The sequence below is a fragment of the Chanos chanos genome, chromosome 10 (assembly GCF_902362185.1).
Source record: "Chanos chanos chromosome 10, fChaCha1.1, whole genome shotgun sequence".
Classification (NCBI taxonomy): Eukaryota; Metazoa; Chordata; class Actinopteri; order Gonorynchiformes; family Chanidae; genus Chanos; species Chanos chanos.
In genome coordinates, this window is record NC_044504.1 from 14,113,734 (window position 1) to 14,132,640 (window position 18,907).

At 39.5% G+C, this 18,907-nt stretch overlaps 1 protein-coding gene across 1 annotated transcript in view; it reads right to left on the bottom strand.

Annotated features, from left to right (window-relative positions):
* alk (ALK receptor tyrosine kinase) overlaps positions 1 to 18,907 on the bottom strand; it is a 252,098-nt gene that overhangs the window by 36,960 nt on the left and 196,231 nt on the right. The window contains exons 6-8 of the mRNA XM_030786739.1: positions 18,047 to 18,174; positions 2,849 to 2,974; positions 457 to 591 (exon numbers count right to left, since the gene is read on the bottom strand). Of these exons, the coding sequence (XP_030642599.1) occupies positions 457 to 591; positions 2,849 to 2,974; positions 18,047 to 18,174 (389 nt within the window). The remainder of the gene's footprint in view (positions 1 to 456; positions 592 to 2,848; positions 2,975 to 18,046; positions 18,175 to 18,907) is intronic.

The window sequence follows — 18,907 nt, forward strand, 5'->3', positions numbered from 1 at the left end:
AACAAAACAAAACAAAACAAAACAACAACAACAACAAAAACAGTTACTCACATGTATACGTACGTGCATATCTTAAAAAATACAAAAATTTACTCTCTGTCTCTCTCTCTCTCTCTCTCTCTGACATGCTAGAATAGGGGTTTGAGCAGCTGCACTACAGTAGTGCTTATTTATCCTCCATTTATCTTTCATAACAAGTCATTTTAAGTTCAGTAAATATAGCTGAATATGGATTAAAGCTTACCAGAATTATGCAGACAGATTTAAAACATAACTTTAGTTTGGTTTAATAATTCACTTCAGTTCAAAGTAGTTCATGCTGAGAATCTTTTAAAACTGCTTGTAGGATGCATATGCATCTTTTCAGTGCTTACTAGCAAGACCTGTTCTAAATGACAGAGGTGCTGCTGGATTATTGAACAAAGGCTTTGTCAGACAATGCATTTGGAGGCACACCTGAGGGTGGACAGCTGGTTCTGATCCCCTTGGACAGAGATGGCTGGACCCTCCAGGCGGGAGATCTGCCAGGCACTGCCTGCCAGCCACAATCACTTTGTTCAAAAGAGCAGTAGCTGCCGTTGAGGAATTGACCTGAGAGAAAGAAGAAAACGGAGAGAGGCGGACAAACATAAGGGAGGAGGACATGATGAGGAGAGGAGTGGATGGAATATAAAGAAGGGAGTTGAGAGAGAGAGAGAGAGAGAGAGAGAGAGGGAGGGGGAGAGATAGAGAGAGAGAGAGAGAGAGAGAGAGAGAGGGAGGGGGAGAGAGAGAGAGAGAGAGAAAGAAAAAGAGAAAGTGCACAGAAGCTAAGGATTTGATCCCAGGGCTCAATAGCCTGGTTGAGCTTTGAACAGAACTAGTCTTTGGCTAGCCTTAGACTTCTAAAAGAGCCAAGAAAGGTCCTTGAAACCCGAGGGGCAAGAATCTTTCTGAGGTAACGCAAATGTTGAGAAGAGGGGCTAGTGTGCGCAGAGATACCCTATTAACAGGGCCCTAAAAAGCTTTTCCATGGTGAGTATATTTATTTGTCACCTGTGGTATGAAGTTCAGCTTTAATAAATCTTAGAAAGGTGAGGACACATACTTCCCTTCCAGCTATAATCTGCCCACTTCACACATTACAAAGGGCCCGCAATTGGTGAGAAAGTGATACAATTACATTTGGGGAGATAAAACAGGATCCTGGCATTCTGCAGGCTTTTTGTCCTCCCTTGATGTAGGGCTTTTACTGCGTAACAATTTTACCATATACAGAAATAAAAGGAAGGAATGGGACTTTATTCAATCACACCACTTATAATACATAACACAATTAAAGAAGGGAAAAAAACCTAAAATACCAAAAATTGACACTACTACTAATAAAATGCTGCCAATCCACATCCATATACACACTGTGCATAGTTTTTCTTGGTAGAAATCATCTGTGAGTGCAGGGGATGCACATCTGAGGTGGTAATTCACCTTGTTTACTATATCAGGTAATGTTTGTTATATCACTGGTTAAAAAGCAAAGTAGCAACCCTGAATGTCAAGTCATGTAGTTTGCCTTCCATCTAGTTCACCTATTTATCAGATTAGCTCCTGGCATATTAGCTGTGATACCCCTGATAGCAGGTGATTAATTCCTGACTTGATGATTGATCTTAAAGGTGTGGATAGGGGATTACCCAGTCATTTACCAAAGTGAAACAGACAGGATGGAAATGATGATCATTAAATAAGCCAGTGTAACTACACCGACCTCTTCAGTTCCATGCTTAAAAAGGGTAAGGTAGAAGTAAAGGCTGGTTGGAGGAGGGGGGAGAGGTGTTTTCTGAAGAAGCACAGACTTGATTGACAACAGCTGAGTTTTTTTTTTTTTCTTTCAGTAAATTAATGAGTCTTGGAAATAACCGTGTTGTGTATAAATAGACAGAGCAGATGGATCAATCAGAGTAGCATCATACAGAATAGGTTATGATGAGGGATAAATAAAGTATTTTTGGGTGTGGGGAGTGGCTGAGTTGGTGCAGTAAGACAGCCTCAACACAACTCAACAACTTTTTGTGTGTGTGTGTGAGAGAGAGAGAGAGAGAGAGAGAGAGAGAGAGAGAGAGAGAGAGAGAGATGCTATGATACAGGCCATGGACAACTTGGTCTCAACATTAATTTTTAAAAAGGTGGACATTTTAGAAAAGTGAAATATGAAGTAGTTTCTTCTACTGGAAATATATTTTTGCAGGCAAACTACTTTAAGGAAATAAGAACCAAATGAAAATCTGAGTTTCAGGAAATGGCGGTCTCATGCTGAAGTGTTATGAGTGCATGGATGTGCACACCAATAGCCAAAGTGCATAACACACACACACACACACACACACACACACACACTCACACACAGACACACGCACGCTCACACAAACACAAACACATACACATTCACACCATCATATTAATTGCAGAAAAACATGATGTAGCAAGTAACAGCAATGAAGCTTGGCCTTATGAGAGCAAGAGAGAGAGAGAGAGAGAGAGAGAGAGAGAGAGAGAGCGAGGGAGAGAGAGAGAGAGAGAGAGAGAGAGAGAGAGAGAGAGAGAGAGAGAGCGTTTAGGGTGAGGAAAGAAGAAAAAGCAGTGTATGTCAGGCATGAGACTCTCTACTGGAGCAGAACAGTGTGGGCTATACTTTAGCTTGCAGCACTGTCGCTGAATGCTCCTGTCGAGCTCTGTTGTGTAAACGGGCAACAGACGATGACTTCATTTATCTACTGTTCTTCTTGGTATCTCAACACTTTCCCTACTGTCAGTGCAATTCCCAGCATGCCCTGTTCTCCTCACCCACTGTGCCCCGTGTCATACTCACCACATGAGTCCCCCTCGTCGTCGCCGAATGGGCAGTCGATCTTGAAGTCGCACAGCTTTCCCAAAGCAATGTCAGGGCCTTCCCAGCAGTTGTAACGTCCCTGCAGGGTGACGTTTCGTGAGACCTCTGTAAAGAGAGGGATAGATTAGGACACGCTGATCATTAAGAAGCAGGATTGTTCTCTGCTGTCTTTGTCCTTTAGACTTGCTTTCAGTCTGCAATTAAGACAAGCGTTCAGTTAGTGCAAGACTTTATTTTATATCCTCTCAACAGTCCGTATCAAACAGAAAAATAAATCACATCCTCCCCTTAAAAGCAATAATAAATCCTGTGTACACAAAAACACACTGTCATCTCACAAGTGCACTGTAGTTTTCACCCCAAAAAAGAAAAAAAAGGGGGGGAAAACTGTTTTAACAAGACATAAAACAGCCTAAAAGCAAAGTTGCCATTTTTTTTATAGCCCAGGATGACAGGAAAGGATACTGAGAGAGGCTTTGCAGCTTTTCTAGACGGAACCATGAAAATAAAATGGAAAAACCCACTCCTGTCAAAAACAAATACATATTTAACGACAGAGAGAATGCAACACCAATAAAAAGCCTCATACTTGTAAAAAAGAAAGGGGGAAAAAACACAGAGACAAGGAAGGGTACAACAGACTCAGAGGACAACACAAACACGACACTTCCTCAATGATTAAAGCATAATCGCTCCTTCAACCTTTTTTTTGTTTCCACAGGACACATGAATCATAGTTTGGAGACAACATAATCGTGAGATTTTGCATATTGTACGTTAGAACTATGTTAAAGGCATTGGTGCAGACAGAGAAACAGTGACCCAGAAAGATCACATTAAGAGACTGGACAAATATACTCCACTGCCTGATACCATCAGCGGGAACAGTGAGATGTAGCCAGGAGTTTGCATATCTATGCAAATGGCGACTGGGTGTCTGAGATGTATGCTGAAAAAAAAAGAAAACAAAAAAAAAAACAACAAAAAAAAAAAACCCACAGAGCTCACAAGGGGCTCATCATCTGAAGCTGTTTTGAAATAGTGTGTGTGTGTGTGTGTGTGTGTGTGTGTGTGTGTGTGTGTGCGCGCGCACGTGTGTGCGTGTCTGTGCTAAAATAGCAAATCCACTGATGGGAATCAGTTTACTTCCTTCTTTTCCATAAAGGGAAAAAAAAAAAAAAGGAGAAGTGATTTTATCACAGAACTGTGGCACAGCACAGTTTGTAGCCCTTTTTGATCTGGATAAGGACAGTGAGACTTGAAAGGCAAACAGTAGTCTATCTGTCTCTCTTTCACCTGATCTGAGATAGTAACTGTCTGTGTCCAGGCCGCTTAAGCTAATTATCAACTCTGCTCAATCAGGCAAGCAGGAGTGAGACAGTCACCGCGAATGATTGGCACAAGGGATATGCTCTGCCATGGCCTGGCCTGAAAAGACTCTTGAGGAAGATATAAGGTGTTTTTATCCAGTGGTTTTCCACATCTCCCTCCCAGAATTTTCCCCTGGAACAGAAAAGCTCCCTGACTTATGTCAGACTTATTCAGACAAGAGTAGAACTTGCCTGCTTTAATGATATTTCATCAAAGCCTGTTTCTATTTATTTATTTATTTATTTATTTATTTATTTATTTTTTTTGCTGTTGCAAAGATTTAATATCTATGCATCAGACAGCATTCACATTAATATGCAGTGAAAGAGACACATTGACTCGTGTTATTGCCATAGTAATGAACGTCTCATATCACAGCCCAGCATGGTCTTCCGAGTTTAAAAAAAAAAGAAAAAAAAAAATCTTTAATGACCTTTTTAATCATATTCTGGGTAAGTGAGGAAAGAAATGAAAAGGAGCAAAACAACACCAGTGGAGAGTTTACCATTTTCCTTGGTTGGTGAGACAATTTGAATGAAACTGAAGCTCATATGTGGAAAACCTAAACTAACAACCAATACTAACTAACAAGCAAGATGTTTAACTGTAAGCTTTGGACAAAATCAAACTATTATGCCCCCTTTCCTTACACAAATTCTACTTCAATTCAAATAAATTTGAATATTCTTCCCAGTGTATTCAGTTCTACTTAACAAGTGATTCTTAAATCAAAATCATTTGCTACCACTCGATAATTACAAACTGTAATAATAATCACATATATAGGAGCTTTGATGGCTCAACAGTGATGTTCTGGAGAGAGAGCACAGAAGAGAAGGAAGGATGAGGAAGAAAGCATGATGATTATTTTAAAAGTATTTTGAAAGTTTTTTTGTTTGTTTGTTTGTGCTACATGTTTGGACCTTTACATTTCTGTTTGATCTGATTAATCCTTCTGATGTCTTCTGACTCTCTTTATGCTACTACAAAAGAAGATAAAAGTCTCTACATTTTCAACTAATGAATCAAACCCTACCCAAAGTTTTAATTCAGATAATGGGAATACAGGAGTGCACAGTCGATACCCATTTTCATATGAAACAAATAACTGAAAACAAACAAACAAACAAAGCAGGTCATTCCGAGCATGGGGGTAAGTATTCATGGTATCAGAGACTGGCACAAACAAAGTTTTTCACAAGCTGATGTGACATTGGTTTGATGAAGCTATTAGCTTTTGTTCCATGAATTTAAGGCCCTGTCCACATGACAATGGAATGTTTTGCAAACAATGTTTTTCCCTTGCGTTTTCAAAAGGTTTCGCATCCATACGATGTTTTGAGAACTCATCCTCATCCACTCAGATCCGCAAAAATGAGTGAAAATGCTGTAGTATGTATGCCAGGCCAGTAGTTATGGTGTAACTTTACCACTCAAATATACAAACACTACAGAAGAACACCACATAGACGTAAATAGCCATGCGCGAGGTGGGGCCGTGTCATCATCGTTCTCAAAAGGTTCTGTATTCACCTGTCTACATGGCAACGTAAAGGGTTGCATGTTCAAAAGATTCCACTCTGGAACCTGGTTTCAAAAGTTTGAATTTTCAGGCCCCGAAAACACCCTTGTCGTGTGGATGAAAGGCCAGAGTGCAGCAAAACTTTTGTCTTTTCGCAAAAACTTTTCACCATTGTCGTGTGCACTGCCCCTAAAATTGTTCCCTGGTTTCTAATTGTGATTTATAATTTATAATTGTACTGTGGGTTCAGTCTCAGAGGCTTCCCTTGGGTGTTAGTCATTTGGCATGAGTTTTGTTTTGAGGGATGGGCTCAATCAAGAAAAAAAAAAGCTATGGAGGAGGGGGTATGATGGATTTGTTAGTGTGTGTGTATGTGTGTGTGTGTGTGTGTGTGCAGCTTGTAACAAATATGGTATAATTATCATACTGGAAGACATTTGAGTGACAGCCAGAACAGTGAATCATATAACTGACAGCCAAATATTTACATTTCACAGCTGGAAACACCCTGAAGACTAAAGTGCTTCAAAGAGGGTGAGAAAGACTAGATGAGAGAGAGAGAGAGAGAGAGAGAGAGACAGAGAGAGAGAGAGAGAGAGAGAGAGAGAAACTAGAAAAACTAAATAATTAGCATTGGAAATGAAAGGGTGAGTGAACAAGAAGGCACCAGCATGAGGCTATGGTTCACTGTATACATAAAAAAACAAAACAAAAAAAACCATAAAGACCATGGATCAAATAAACAAACATAATTATAACCATATTTAACATTGTTTGTTCATAAAATATGCTATAAAGCAAAATTTCATGCAGTCTGGCTTCATAACTGTCAGTGTGTTTGAATAAAGACAACAGGGTCCCAGGTGTGTGAAGATATATTGATATAGGCCAGCATAAACATGTCGATTTATTGATGTTTGTCAGGTTCCAGAAATATTATGGGTGTGGGAAATGAACTGCAGGAATGAAATGAAGTTTTGCCCTCTCTGCATTTCTCAGAATAATGTGAGAATCACAAAGGTTGCAGTCAAAGGATCAACTGCAATCCACCCCCCCCCCCCAACCACAGACAAACTGCAAAACAGATCTGCACAGCTGCCCACGTTTCTTTTCAGAGCTGCAGTAACTGCTGTCACCAGCAGGAGAGGACAAACAGCTGCGGCAAATGGCTCAAAACACTTCATTGGAAAGGTGCATCTGAGTTACGCAACAGAGCTGAAAAGGTGCTTTGTTCTCTTATTGCCAACGAAGCACCTGTTGTGACGAGTGGCCATTTGCATTATGAAACACATCGTGTGACAAAGAAGTGTTTCAAAACAAGGTACACAGTGTTATGCAAAAATGCAGAAATGAGCCATGCAACAATAAAAGTTGTATCAGGTTTTTGTCTTACATATCTGACAACATCTTTAACATATTATGAGGATCAAGCCAATGTAAAGTGGTTTGCAAATTTGATCAAGCATGGAAAATGAAACGTCCCCAATCTTAAATTTGAGGAATTACAGAAATGTTTTACTGATGTCAGGCTTTGAAATGATTTACAGTTTTTAGCTCCTCTTTTCAATTAATTGGATGGATAGTTTTGTCTCTTCATAATTGTGTTTACAAACTTTGACTCAACAACCAACATATATTTTTGTCAGAGACAGAAACACTCTCTAATCTTTGTGTTCATAACCATAAAGAACACGGAGCAGGCTTCAGGGAAAGAAAAAAAAAAAAAAAAAAGTAAAGTTATTGTACTACACTTTTACAGAAAAGGTTACACTCAGAGCCTAATGGAAACATCCAGCCATTTTAATTTGGCGGCTAATGACAGTACACTGTTGTTGAACTTGCTCTGGGTGTGGTACACTATTGGTGGTTACACACAAAAATTAGTAAGAGGTAACAGGACTGCATTTGATTTTACGTTGTGAAAATCCAATAGCTACGAGCTATTTCTACACAAACTAAAACATGCTGGATGTGCATGTCGGCCTCACAGACATACGGAAATCTAAGATATCAGAAAGATTTATGTCATACGTACAACAACAAACAACTCAGTAAAACTGGATTAGTTTGATTTATTGGAACAAAGCCACACATTTATAACAAATGAGATCACATAAGCCTCATTCTCCAGAACTGAAGCATATATATATTATTATACTACATATTATTATACATCTATTAGAGTTGAAATTAAGCAGACCCATAAGTAAGTAAGTAAGTAAGTAAGTAAGTAAATAAATGAATAAATAAATAAAGTAATGAATGCATTTGTGATAATGCCTTGGGGGCGACAATACTAACATAACAAAAAAAATAAAATAAAAGAATAAATAAATAATTCTCTAATATCTTTAATGATGGCTAATACAATATGTGGCCAAGGACAAACCCATTAAGATTGGAAGAGAAGTACACCTACAGGCAAAATTTGTTCCAGTGAAAGTCACATCAAACTGATAAAGTCTTTGCATAAAACATGAAGTAAGACATGGCTTGTGCATTGTGGACAGCTTTCAATGCAAATGTTTGTTTGTGCACACACTATAGAAAGAGAAGCAGGGGAGGGAAAAAAGGTGATGTAGTCTAGGAGATGGAAAAGGAGATGTAGTCTATATACCTGATACTAACAACAGACCCATATTAAAAAATGAACAAATAAAAAGACTTCCACACACTGACTTCAATAATATTGCATACATTTTGCATAGCACCAAATGGACTTAACAAGGTATAATTCCTCTGGAAACATGGGCCTGGAAGCACATCTAACCACCTATAACCAGCCTGTATTTAACCACTGTCGGGTCATCTCACATACTTGTTCTTTTATAAGGCTAACAGCCTGGAATCTGACTCTAACTCTATAACATTCAGTTTTCAAATAACTCTGAGTCTGTAAAGTCTGTACAGAGGTTGCGTGTGTCTGTACAGGCATTCACAGGTGTTTATCTTTTCATTCAGTCTTTTCCTTTTCTTATCTCTTTATTTACTTATCCTTCACTGTTTATCAGCTCCTTCCTTTTAACCTCCTCTCTTTCCCCTTCCTCTTTGGCAGACTGATTTCCTTCCTTTTATGTTAAACACCACAATTCTCTTCCTCATTCGAAAGGTTTTGTCTTTCTTTCTCACACTACCTTCTACCATGCTCTGCTCAACCTTTCTTCCTTTATTTGCCATGCCCTACTTCCAGAAACTCCAACTCTCACAAGACTAACTGATTCCCATAAGTCTCGCAAGACTGACTGACTACTCATGCAAATAGGATTAATGGCAGAATATTTGGAGATGCTCTTATAGAGAGGAGAGCGTTCGAAGACGGATACTCCCGGTTTGGATGTCGGGACTCCCACAGGACAATCGACAGGATGGAGGCATTCGTTCAGGAATTCAATTAACTGTGCCAAGCTACACTTGATTGGTCAAAGCAGGGCCATTGCGTCATCAATCTTTGTCAGACTATTCCGCTGTGGCCCTGTCCAAGGCTGAGAGCGCCAGACAGTGGGAGAGAGAGGGAGGGAGAGAGAGAGAAAGAGAGAGAGAGAGAGAGAGAAAGAGAGAGAGAGAGAGAGAGAGAGAGAGAGAGAGAGAGAGAGAGAGAGAGAGAGAGAGAGAGAGAGAGAGAGAGAGAGAGATCACTCTTAGGGGGTAGATCAGTCCTCAATTGCCCTATTTAGTTTCATACCCCATTTCTGCCTTTTTTGAGTCAGAGGAGATGATTAGATCGAGAGAGAGGGAGAGATAGAGAAAGAGAATACTGCCATGGTTCAGGTGTTGTTGGCCCTCGATAGCATCACAGTATGCAGAATGTATAATAACGGAACTGCAAGAAACTGTGTTTACCATAAATATCCCAAAGAGAATGAGAGGGACTGATAAAGAGCAGGATAGGGATTGATAAAAAGAAAGAAAGAATGAAAACTGACAAGATATTTAGAGATAGTGATGTCTCCATATAAGAGTCTGAATGGGTCACATTTGAACTATACCAGTGTCTTGCTCTCTGTTAAAAAGAGAAAAGCCAGACCACAGGACTAGTAAAAGAAGCACAGCACCAAAACGGGAGCAACGCCTGCAAATCAAAGGAGAAGCGAGAGAGTAAAAAGGGCGCACGGTCTCCTCCTCTGCTTCTCTCCACCACTGAACTGCTTTGATTCCATGGTGGCCAATTCCTTGATGTTTCACTTTCGGTAGGGATTTTCAGATGGTCATTTTAAAAGTTCAAAGTGCACTCTTACAAATTTGATTGGGATAGAGACCAAAAAGAAAGAAAGAAAAAAATATATATATAGAGAGAGAGAGGATTCAAAGGCTTGGCTGTTATTTGATGTTTGCTGCTCGCTAGACGTTCAGAATTGTTTTCCAAAACCTTTAGTGTAAAGTTTCTGATCCAGTGAATAGATTGTACATGGTATTCAAGCTCACTAACTTAAATGATCTTCTGAAGTAAGAATTATGAGAGCTGAATCATCAGCAGTGAAGGAATCTGGATGAGAAGGCCATGTTAAATCGTGTTTCTTCATCTAACGCACATTCAAGATGTGGCATAAAAGACTCTCCTATTTTTGTTTGGATTTTTCACACCTTTTCGTGCCAATTTGGAACGACTGGCTCTCTGTGTGCTCGCAAGTCCGGGTCATTGTCCCTGTGCGTTTTCAAAAAGGTGAGGGCATGCATATGTCCTCCAATGTATGAGCACCTGGAACCTCAGTGTTGGCACCATGTAATTCAGTGCTACACAGGACAGCACCTTCTCATTTATGCTCCTGAATAAGACATTCTAGTCCAGCAAAAAAATTGGACTGACTTGGAATAAATAAGTTTAATTTTGATGTTTTAAAACTGCGACTGTATGAGTGACTGCTTTATCTGTGACCGTTTTTCTAGTCTCTCTGGACATCCAGTGCCTGCATTCATTCATCCATCTATTCATTGATTTCATCCATTTGTCCATCCATCCATGCATCCATCCATCCATCCATGCATCCATCCATCCATCCATCCATCCATCCATCCATCCATAACTGCAATGCAGGTTTCTGCTCAGGGTCTAACAAATCATCATATTATCAGGAAAATTTAGGTCAGGAAATAACAGTGGTCTGCCCTTGAACAAGCATAGTCACATGCTGGCAAGCGTGTGTTCTAATGAATGAGTTGTGAATTCCAATTCATCTATACACTATTGTCTGCCATATATGCACTGTGTGTGGGTTTGCTTATTTGTGAATAAAAGCGACTGGTATATTTATTTATTATTCAGGTTGTATTTGTTGAACACAATTTCTCTGCAGATTCCAGACTTTGAAACATGGAGTATCTACCTCTCCCATCCCCACTTATGCAAGGTCAGTTTGGTAAAATCCGTCAACACCTCCACATTGAACACCAAGCACTAAAACTGCTTGATAAAGTCAGACTTGCAGAAACGGATTGAATTACTTGAGAAAGAAAGATAAAAATTTCACAAGTTGTTTGGAAGAATGCCTGTGGCAGTGCGGATAGAGGGATTACTGCAGAAAGTGAAAAGATGACAATAAGTTTGAACCACAGGGATGTGGCACATATGGCATGATTCTCTGAGATGTTTTGTTCAAAGGCTGACTTTTCTTTTCCTTTTTGCTTTAATAAACTGGAGCTATTGAAGGAAATTGAAGGAAATAGTAAAGGAAACGAAGCTAAATGAATTTCATAAACTCAGGGTTCACATCTTCAGAGCTGCTACTGTAGAAATTGCAACGCTGTAAATGGTAGCTTTAATTCTGATTCTCTAGGTGTTTCCAGTCTTTCAAGACACACACACACACACACACACACACACACACACACACACACACACACACACACACACACACACACACACACACACAGGGCTTTGTTAGGGTTCGGTTCACCACTGGCCTTAATATATACCAGTGTTGGGAAAAGTACTTAAAATTGTTGCAAGCTAACTTACCTGTTACTCTAAAAAAAAAAAGAAAAAAAAAAAGAAGCTCAGCAACATGATAACTGATTTACAAGCTTCATGACAAGAGTGGCTTGTTACACTGAAGACACTGAATGACTGATGTCATGTCTGTGGATAACTGATAGTAACAGTGAGGTGCCAGTCAAGAAATGTACTCTAAGGAGAGTTAAAGTATCTCTCCTGAAAAATAGCTGAGCAAGAGTAAAATAGACACTCATTTACAGTGTACAAAAATGACTGTCAGTTTAACTCTACTTTTTTTTTTTTGCAAGAGTACACACACACACACACACACACACACACATATATATATTAGGGTTGTCAAAATAATGTGTTATTTTCGATTAATCAATTAGAGAAAAGATAATGCGTCAAAAAATTAATGCAGATTAATGACACTTTATTATGCCCCTTGACCACATATGTCACTGTGCATAGCACAATTTAAAGTTTGAAACATAAATACAACCATCCACAATAGCTTTGTAAACATGATGGAAACAGATGACAAAACATGATGGAAGCAGATGAAGCAGTGAGTGGAAAATTTACATTTAAAAAATGCCCAGATGGAACTGTTGATAGGAGCACCGTTCTGTGCAATTTCTGCAGTAAGGAATTTTCGTACCATTGGAGTAGTTCAAGCCTGAAATATCACCTCAATGCAAAGCACTTGGCAGCGAGCTCAGAGGTCAGACCTAGTTTAGCCCCTAATGCTATTGTGAGCAGCCAGCCTCATCAAGCAACCCTCAAACAGGTGTTCAGACCTAAACTGAGTAAGTCTACCTGTGACAGATTAACCAACTCAATAGCTAAATGGATTGCGATGGACTGCAGGCCAGTTTTGGTGGTAGAGGACAGGGGGTTAACGAAGGCTTAACGAAGGCTTTACAAATTGCGTCCTCCGACACAAATTATAAGCTTCCATCGAGAAAGACACTTCAAGTTCAAGTTTCAAGTTTAAGTTTATTTAAAGCCCAATATCACTGTTTACAGTCTCAAAGGGCTTACAACAAACCCACAGGCTTACAACAAACAGAGCAATTTTGGACTTGTGTCCAAAATCCAGCAGCTTGTTCTGAATGTTCTGAATGTATGGGAAAAAAGAGATGCTGACCTTTAAAGTTTATAATGTCTGTTATCACTTATGCAGTCATCTACAAAAATCCATTTAAACTGAAATACTTTTAAATGCTTCTCACAGCAAATATTGATATGTGCAATTAATTTAGATTAATTAATCACCAGGCAATATGTATATATATATATATATATATATATATATATATATATATATATATATATATATATATATATGCATATGCATATGTATATGTATATATGTATGTGTGTGTGTGTGTATATATATATAGACCAGACTATATATATATATATATATATATATATATATATATATATATAGTCTGGGAAAAGTAATACACTGCTAGTTGATCAATAAAACAACTTCAATGTTTAGAAGCTACTTGATCTCATAAAATAGCGACGCTACTGCCTCGCTAAACGGAAATGTAGTTCAACTACTGGTTTTGCCACTTGTAACAACACTGCTGTCCAACTATAACATTTACATGTATGACATGTTCACATAGTGTAACTGCTTCACCACCAATTAAGTCAGCAATGATTCTTTTACAAGATTTTGATCTTATATAGCCTTTTCCCCCTTGTAGTTATCATGGGGCAAGTTCAGAGCAGCTCGGTCAATTTATTGTCAAGTGAGACATGCCGATATTTAATGGGATTTTAAAATACTTCACATCTTTTATTACATATCAAATAATCTCAAAGGGAATTGAAGGATGCGTTCCACAACACATCTCAGAGCATTTTAAGAGTTTTTGCATAGATCTTCATGTTTTCAAGTTGTATCCATGTGTAAAGCTTCCAAAACAGATAGTGGTTGTCATGCAACAGATTAAATAGAACAAACCTTGCAAAAATGTAAAGCTTTAGAAAACAGTCTTTAAAGTGCCTATCTTAGTCCCATAGAGCTCTGGATGACCAACACAGTATCTAGAGGATCACATCACTAACACCCTGGCCATGTGTGCCACTGCCTCTGAGTTGAGTTAGTAAAGCAGTGCTAAGCAGCATCCCTGCTGGAGTCTCCTGGTGGCTGTCTTTTTCTTCACTCTCTAACTGAAGAATCCTTGGTTTCCCTCACTAAGTCTCTGGGGTGAGAATGATTGATGGATCTGGGAAACCTTGACACGCAAGTGTTCCTTGTCTCTGGCTTAACAGCAGCAAAAATATCACATTAAGGTTTGGCAGTAGCAAAGCTCAATAGGTACAGAATTGGGCCAGAGACCATGAGGCCACAAGAACGCATCCCAGTAGGAGGACATTAGTACATCTTGAATACAATACATGCAGCTGCAGAAATGATGGCCCTTGCACCAGACAATGAAGACAACCTGAAGAGAGTCTGCTGAAACAAGGTGAACTACTCAGACTACTGTCTAGACCCATACCTAAATTAAAATGTTTGATAAGGGCAGTACATTGTCTCCAGTAAACTAAAATAGGAATTTATGGCCAACTAAGTTCTTGGTGAGTGGTATTGTTCAGCAATAAATACTTTCATTTTTAGATTTAATTTTGAGAAAATAATCAAGATTCACAATTATTTCATCAGAATGTGCAGTGTCTCTATACAGTGTTCAAAGACAAATTTGAGTGCATGGTCTGGTTACTTCAATACTTAGCAAGAAGTGACTTGTTAAATAGCTTTCCATCTTACTTTAGCATAAAAGCTAACTGAATATATGACAGATACATTTCCCAAAACACGTTATGTTTCATTAGAGACAGTGACTACCGTAGAATTAGGCTGTCCTCCTCTGTTTTATCTACAGGCTTCTCATAATTTGACTAAAAATGAAGGATTGTGCAATCATTTGCAAAATAACTTTTTTTAGTAGACACTATTAAACATTTCAGCATAAACCAGACATTAACATTGCATATGCATCAAATATTATATTTCACTCAATTGAAAAACTTATATCATTTGAAGAACACTATAGCAAAATCATTTCAGTTCTGCATTTGATTCTAAATATTCACAAAATCTTTGTTAAGCTTATGGTAAATATCTACTAATGAATTTTTCATCTAACACTCTCGGGGAGATGTCTTGTTTTATCTGCATGCAGGGGTGATAGTGAATCAAAAATTTCAAAGTGTCTTAAACTGTTTGATACACGGAGAACTAAGCTTCAGAGATGGATGTCTCCCAGAGAAAAGGTGCCTGTTTTTTTTGCTACATTAGTTTTTGCTCTTTAGCCTTTTGACAAATGAGCTAATCAGTGAGGCACCTTGCAGCAGCGACAGAAAGCTTCTCTGGGACAGTTGTGTTGAAGTCATTTGGCTCATGCTGAGTTGCTATGAAAGACAAAACGAGTGAAAACCCACTCTTCATTCTGAGGGGGATTTCAAAAAGGGAGGAGATCCTAGGAATATCAATGCCCAACGAGCCAGTGTTGAAACTCTGGATACTCCAAATGGAATTAATGGAAAGAAAAAGACAGCATGCTTTATTTTATAACAGTGAGTGTCATTCAGGAGAGGTTATGTCAGAGATCACTTGAGATAGCTAAGTCACATTAAAGCATTTAGAATGTTCACAGAGGATTTTAAATCTTCCCATTTTTACTTAGAATTTAGTGCTCAGCTCAGGGCCTGAGTACAGATAAACTAGATGGTAGAAGCCATGAGTGAGTTTCTAAACACAAACAGGTCTTGGGGATTGTAAGATTGGACATTAGCATCTCTGACTCACTCTGCTATTTCTGTGCTCCTGTTTCAGCTCAGTTTTGCATTAAGAAAACTGAACAGTTGCAAGGTAATTAAAAGCTCTCTGTGGCAGAAATAACCTCACTGACTCCAGTGTCCTATTAAAAAGCCATACTGTACACTATTGCCAAACTTTATTTATTTATTTATTAATTTATGTTAGGCAGAAAAACAGCACTTCACTGAAGAAATAGAGACACACACTTTCTCTCACACACACATGTACACAAACCACTCACACAGATTTACTTTCTAAGTCCCACCCTATTGGGCAGAAGGTAATTTGAGGAGTGGTAACAGGTGCTGGAGGGACAGCAGGCTATGCTGCTAAGAGTGTCATTCTGCTAATATCTGTACTAGTGGCAAGAGAGAGAGGATTAGAGCAGATTCGTATGGCCAAAGCACAGGATGTACTGCTGAAGAGTACAGCTTGTCTGCTGGAGCCTCCCCTGGGAGGGGTGGACAGCATGGGGTGTGGGATTTGATTGGGTGAGTGAGGAAAGCTCAGTATACCCTAGAACTCATAAACAATTAGAGATCTGTCTTCTTCTGTATTTGCATGACAAGAAATCTGCTGTTCCCTGCGGTCTGACACTCGTAATTTCCCTCTCTGGGTTATTGGATCAGGATATACGAGAGAGAGAGAGAGAGAGAGAGAGAGAGAGAGGGAGAGAGAGAGAGAGAGAGAGAGAGAGAGAGAGAGAGAGAGAGAGAGAGGGGGAGAGAGAGAGAGAGAGAGAGAGAGAGAGAGAGAGAGAGAGAGAGAGAAACTGGATTTGTGATTAGCATGCAGGCAGCATGAACAGTGAATAGCAATTGTCAGATGTAAAATAAGGAAGTAGCATGACACATAGTGAAGGACAAGAGACATTTGTTTGTTGTTAAGTTACCTAACTTTCCAACTTTATATGAGTGATTATTTAAACATAGACAATATTTCTGACAACATCTAGACTTTTTGCAAGGTGTGGCACGCAAGGCACAATAAAAACATCGTCCTTAAGCCCCACACAAAACACTTGGTGGCAAATATGACAGAGACAAAAATTCGAGTCAGAGAGGCTTTTGACGAGCATCATCTGAAGTGTCCGAAAAAGAAAAAAAGACACTTTTTGGATTGAGAAAAAAAAAAAGAACAAAAAAAAAAACAGAGAGAATGTATAGTCATTCTCTTGTCTATTGACCACTCTGATGTTCTCTCAGTGAAATTCGCTGACCCGTCTCCTGACTCTGAGTGAAAACTTGGCGAGCAATAACATTGCTTTAGAAGACTGGCATTCATCGCCTCAGAATTACTGGGCCAAGCCCGACTGTCTTCTGTCCCTCATAAGGAATGTGACTGATTGGCTTGTGTTTTATATGTTTTAAAGGCTAGAGGTCTGGTGACTTTGATAAATCCCACACTGGGGCCAGTTAGACTTTTATCTGTCTCTTCTGCTCTTGTAAACACTTCAGAATGTAGGGGAAAAAATGAATTGCAGGCTTGGTGAAATAACTCACCTATCATTGGCTTATTCCATTTAATCGTGTTACAGTCTCTGTCCCTGGTCAATTTGAACTTGGCTTCTGGGGCAATTTTCTGTGCTTTGTAACCAGAAAAAAAAGAAAAGAAAAAAAAAAAAAAAACTCCCCCCCCCCCCCCCCCCCCCTTGTCAGTCCATCCATTGCTGACCACCTATCACAGGTGCTGCAGGTATACTCTATTTTGACCAAACTCAAAATATTTTGCAAAAGTATATCACTTCTTTGCAACTGATATTCTATAAAACTTCTAAGACTCTCCAGGGGAATGACAGAGAAAAAAATGTGGCAGACACTGTGGAAAATTGTTCATCGGATGAGCAATGTTTGATGGTCATAATAATGTTCTTCAAACCTCACACAATCATTTTTAAAACTTCCCCCAAGACAAATTATTTTGCAGTGAAAACTTTCAAACACACAATGTTTCACACAATGCCAAACAACAAACAAACCAATGGTTTTCTTTGGATAAACCATAACAGATGTCAAAACTGTTTTCTTAAATAGCGTAAATATAAGTAGAGGCATAGCATAGTTGACGCTAATGTTCAATTTCATACTCAAGTAACAAAACAATCTGCGTTCAACCTGAAATGCTTCGTCTTTTTTATCATTCCACTATCAAACAAGCTTCTAGACAAAACAAAGCCGTCACCAGCAAGCGATTAAAGAAGTGAGTCATGTGGCAGATCTCTGACATTCTACCCTATTAGCATCAAAGGAAGGAGTGAAAAACAAGCGCTTGCAGGAGTGTTTTCTCTTCTTTCATGCATCTGTTTTACTGAGAATCAAAAAACTAGCAAGGCTGTCTAGTAAACTTGTCTTAAAGTAGAAGTGTTTTCTTTCTTTTCTTGTTGTTGTTGTTGCTGTTGTTGTTTTTTTCAGTACATCAATCAAATCTTGCATGCATTATGTTTTCATGTGAAATCAGACAGTATCGGAAAAAAAAAAAAAAAAAAAATTAAAGAAGGTATCTTACCCATGGTGCAGTTGGTGATGAAGAGGGGGTCGTAGGTGGCCGTCTCCTGGTGACCTGGCTGGTTGTATGTGGAGGAGATGCGGAAAGGTTTGCTCCGCGCTCCCAGGCTCAAATGCACCACCGCCCAGCTGCCAAGGAGAGAGACAAGCAGCAAGATCAGCACCACTGCCGCACAGCAGGGTCGGCATAGAGGCCGCCTGGGGCTGTAGGGGGTCAGCGAGGGACCAGGGACGCTCTCCTCGACCCTAGTCAGCTCCATCGTCTCAGGTGAACTGGGAGTAGGAGAGGCCTGGGGACCTGCCATTAAACCTGCCCCGTCATTCATTTTAGGATCACCCTCTCCCTCTGTGTCTCGCATGGCCTACAGTGCCAGGGCTGTGTGAGTTAGAGGCTGACGAGTTCTCTGAGGATGTTGGACCTCAGACCTGGTACCGCTTTCCTGAGATGTGGCTGAACGTTGTTTTTGTGTGTGTGTTTGGATGTGTGTGTGTGTGTGTGTGTGTATGTGTGTGTGTGTGTGTGTGGATACGCTACACGCAGAGTCTAATTCCTCTTTTAAGAGCTTGCACAGAGTTGCTCAGCGACCTGGCTCAAACTGTCTGCTCAGAAAACCACCTCTCACGCTGTAGTCAATGCAGTGCCTAATTTTATTAAGCAAATTTGGTAGATTTTGCTTTGCCCCCAGGCTATTGACCAATGACTTCCTCTCTAGGGTTCTCCTCCCTCCTCTTTTCTTTCATCCCTCCCTCCTTCCATGCTTCTGCCACTCCTTCCTTTTTTTTTTTTTTACTGTCACCTGGTGGGTCTACTCTTGTCAGCATCAGTCTAATCTCACTGTGGGATTTACAGTGATGTCTTAGT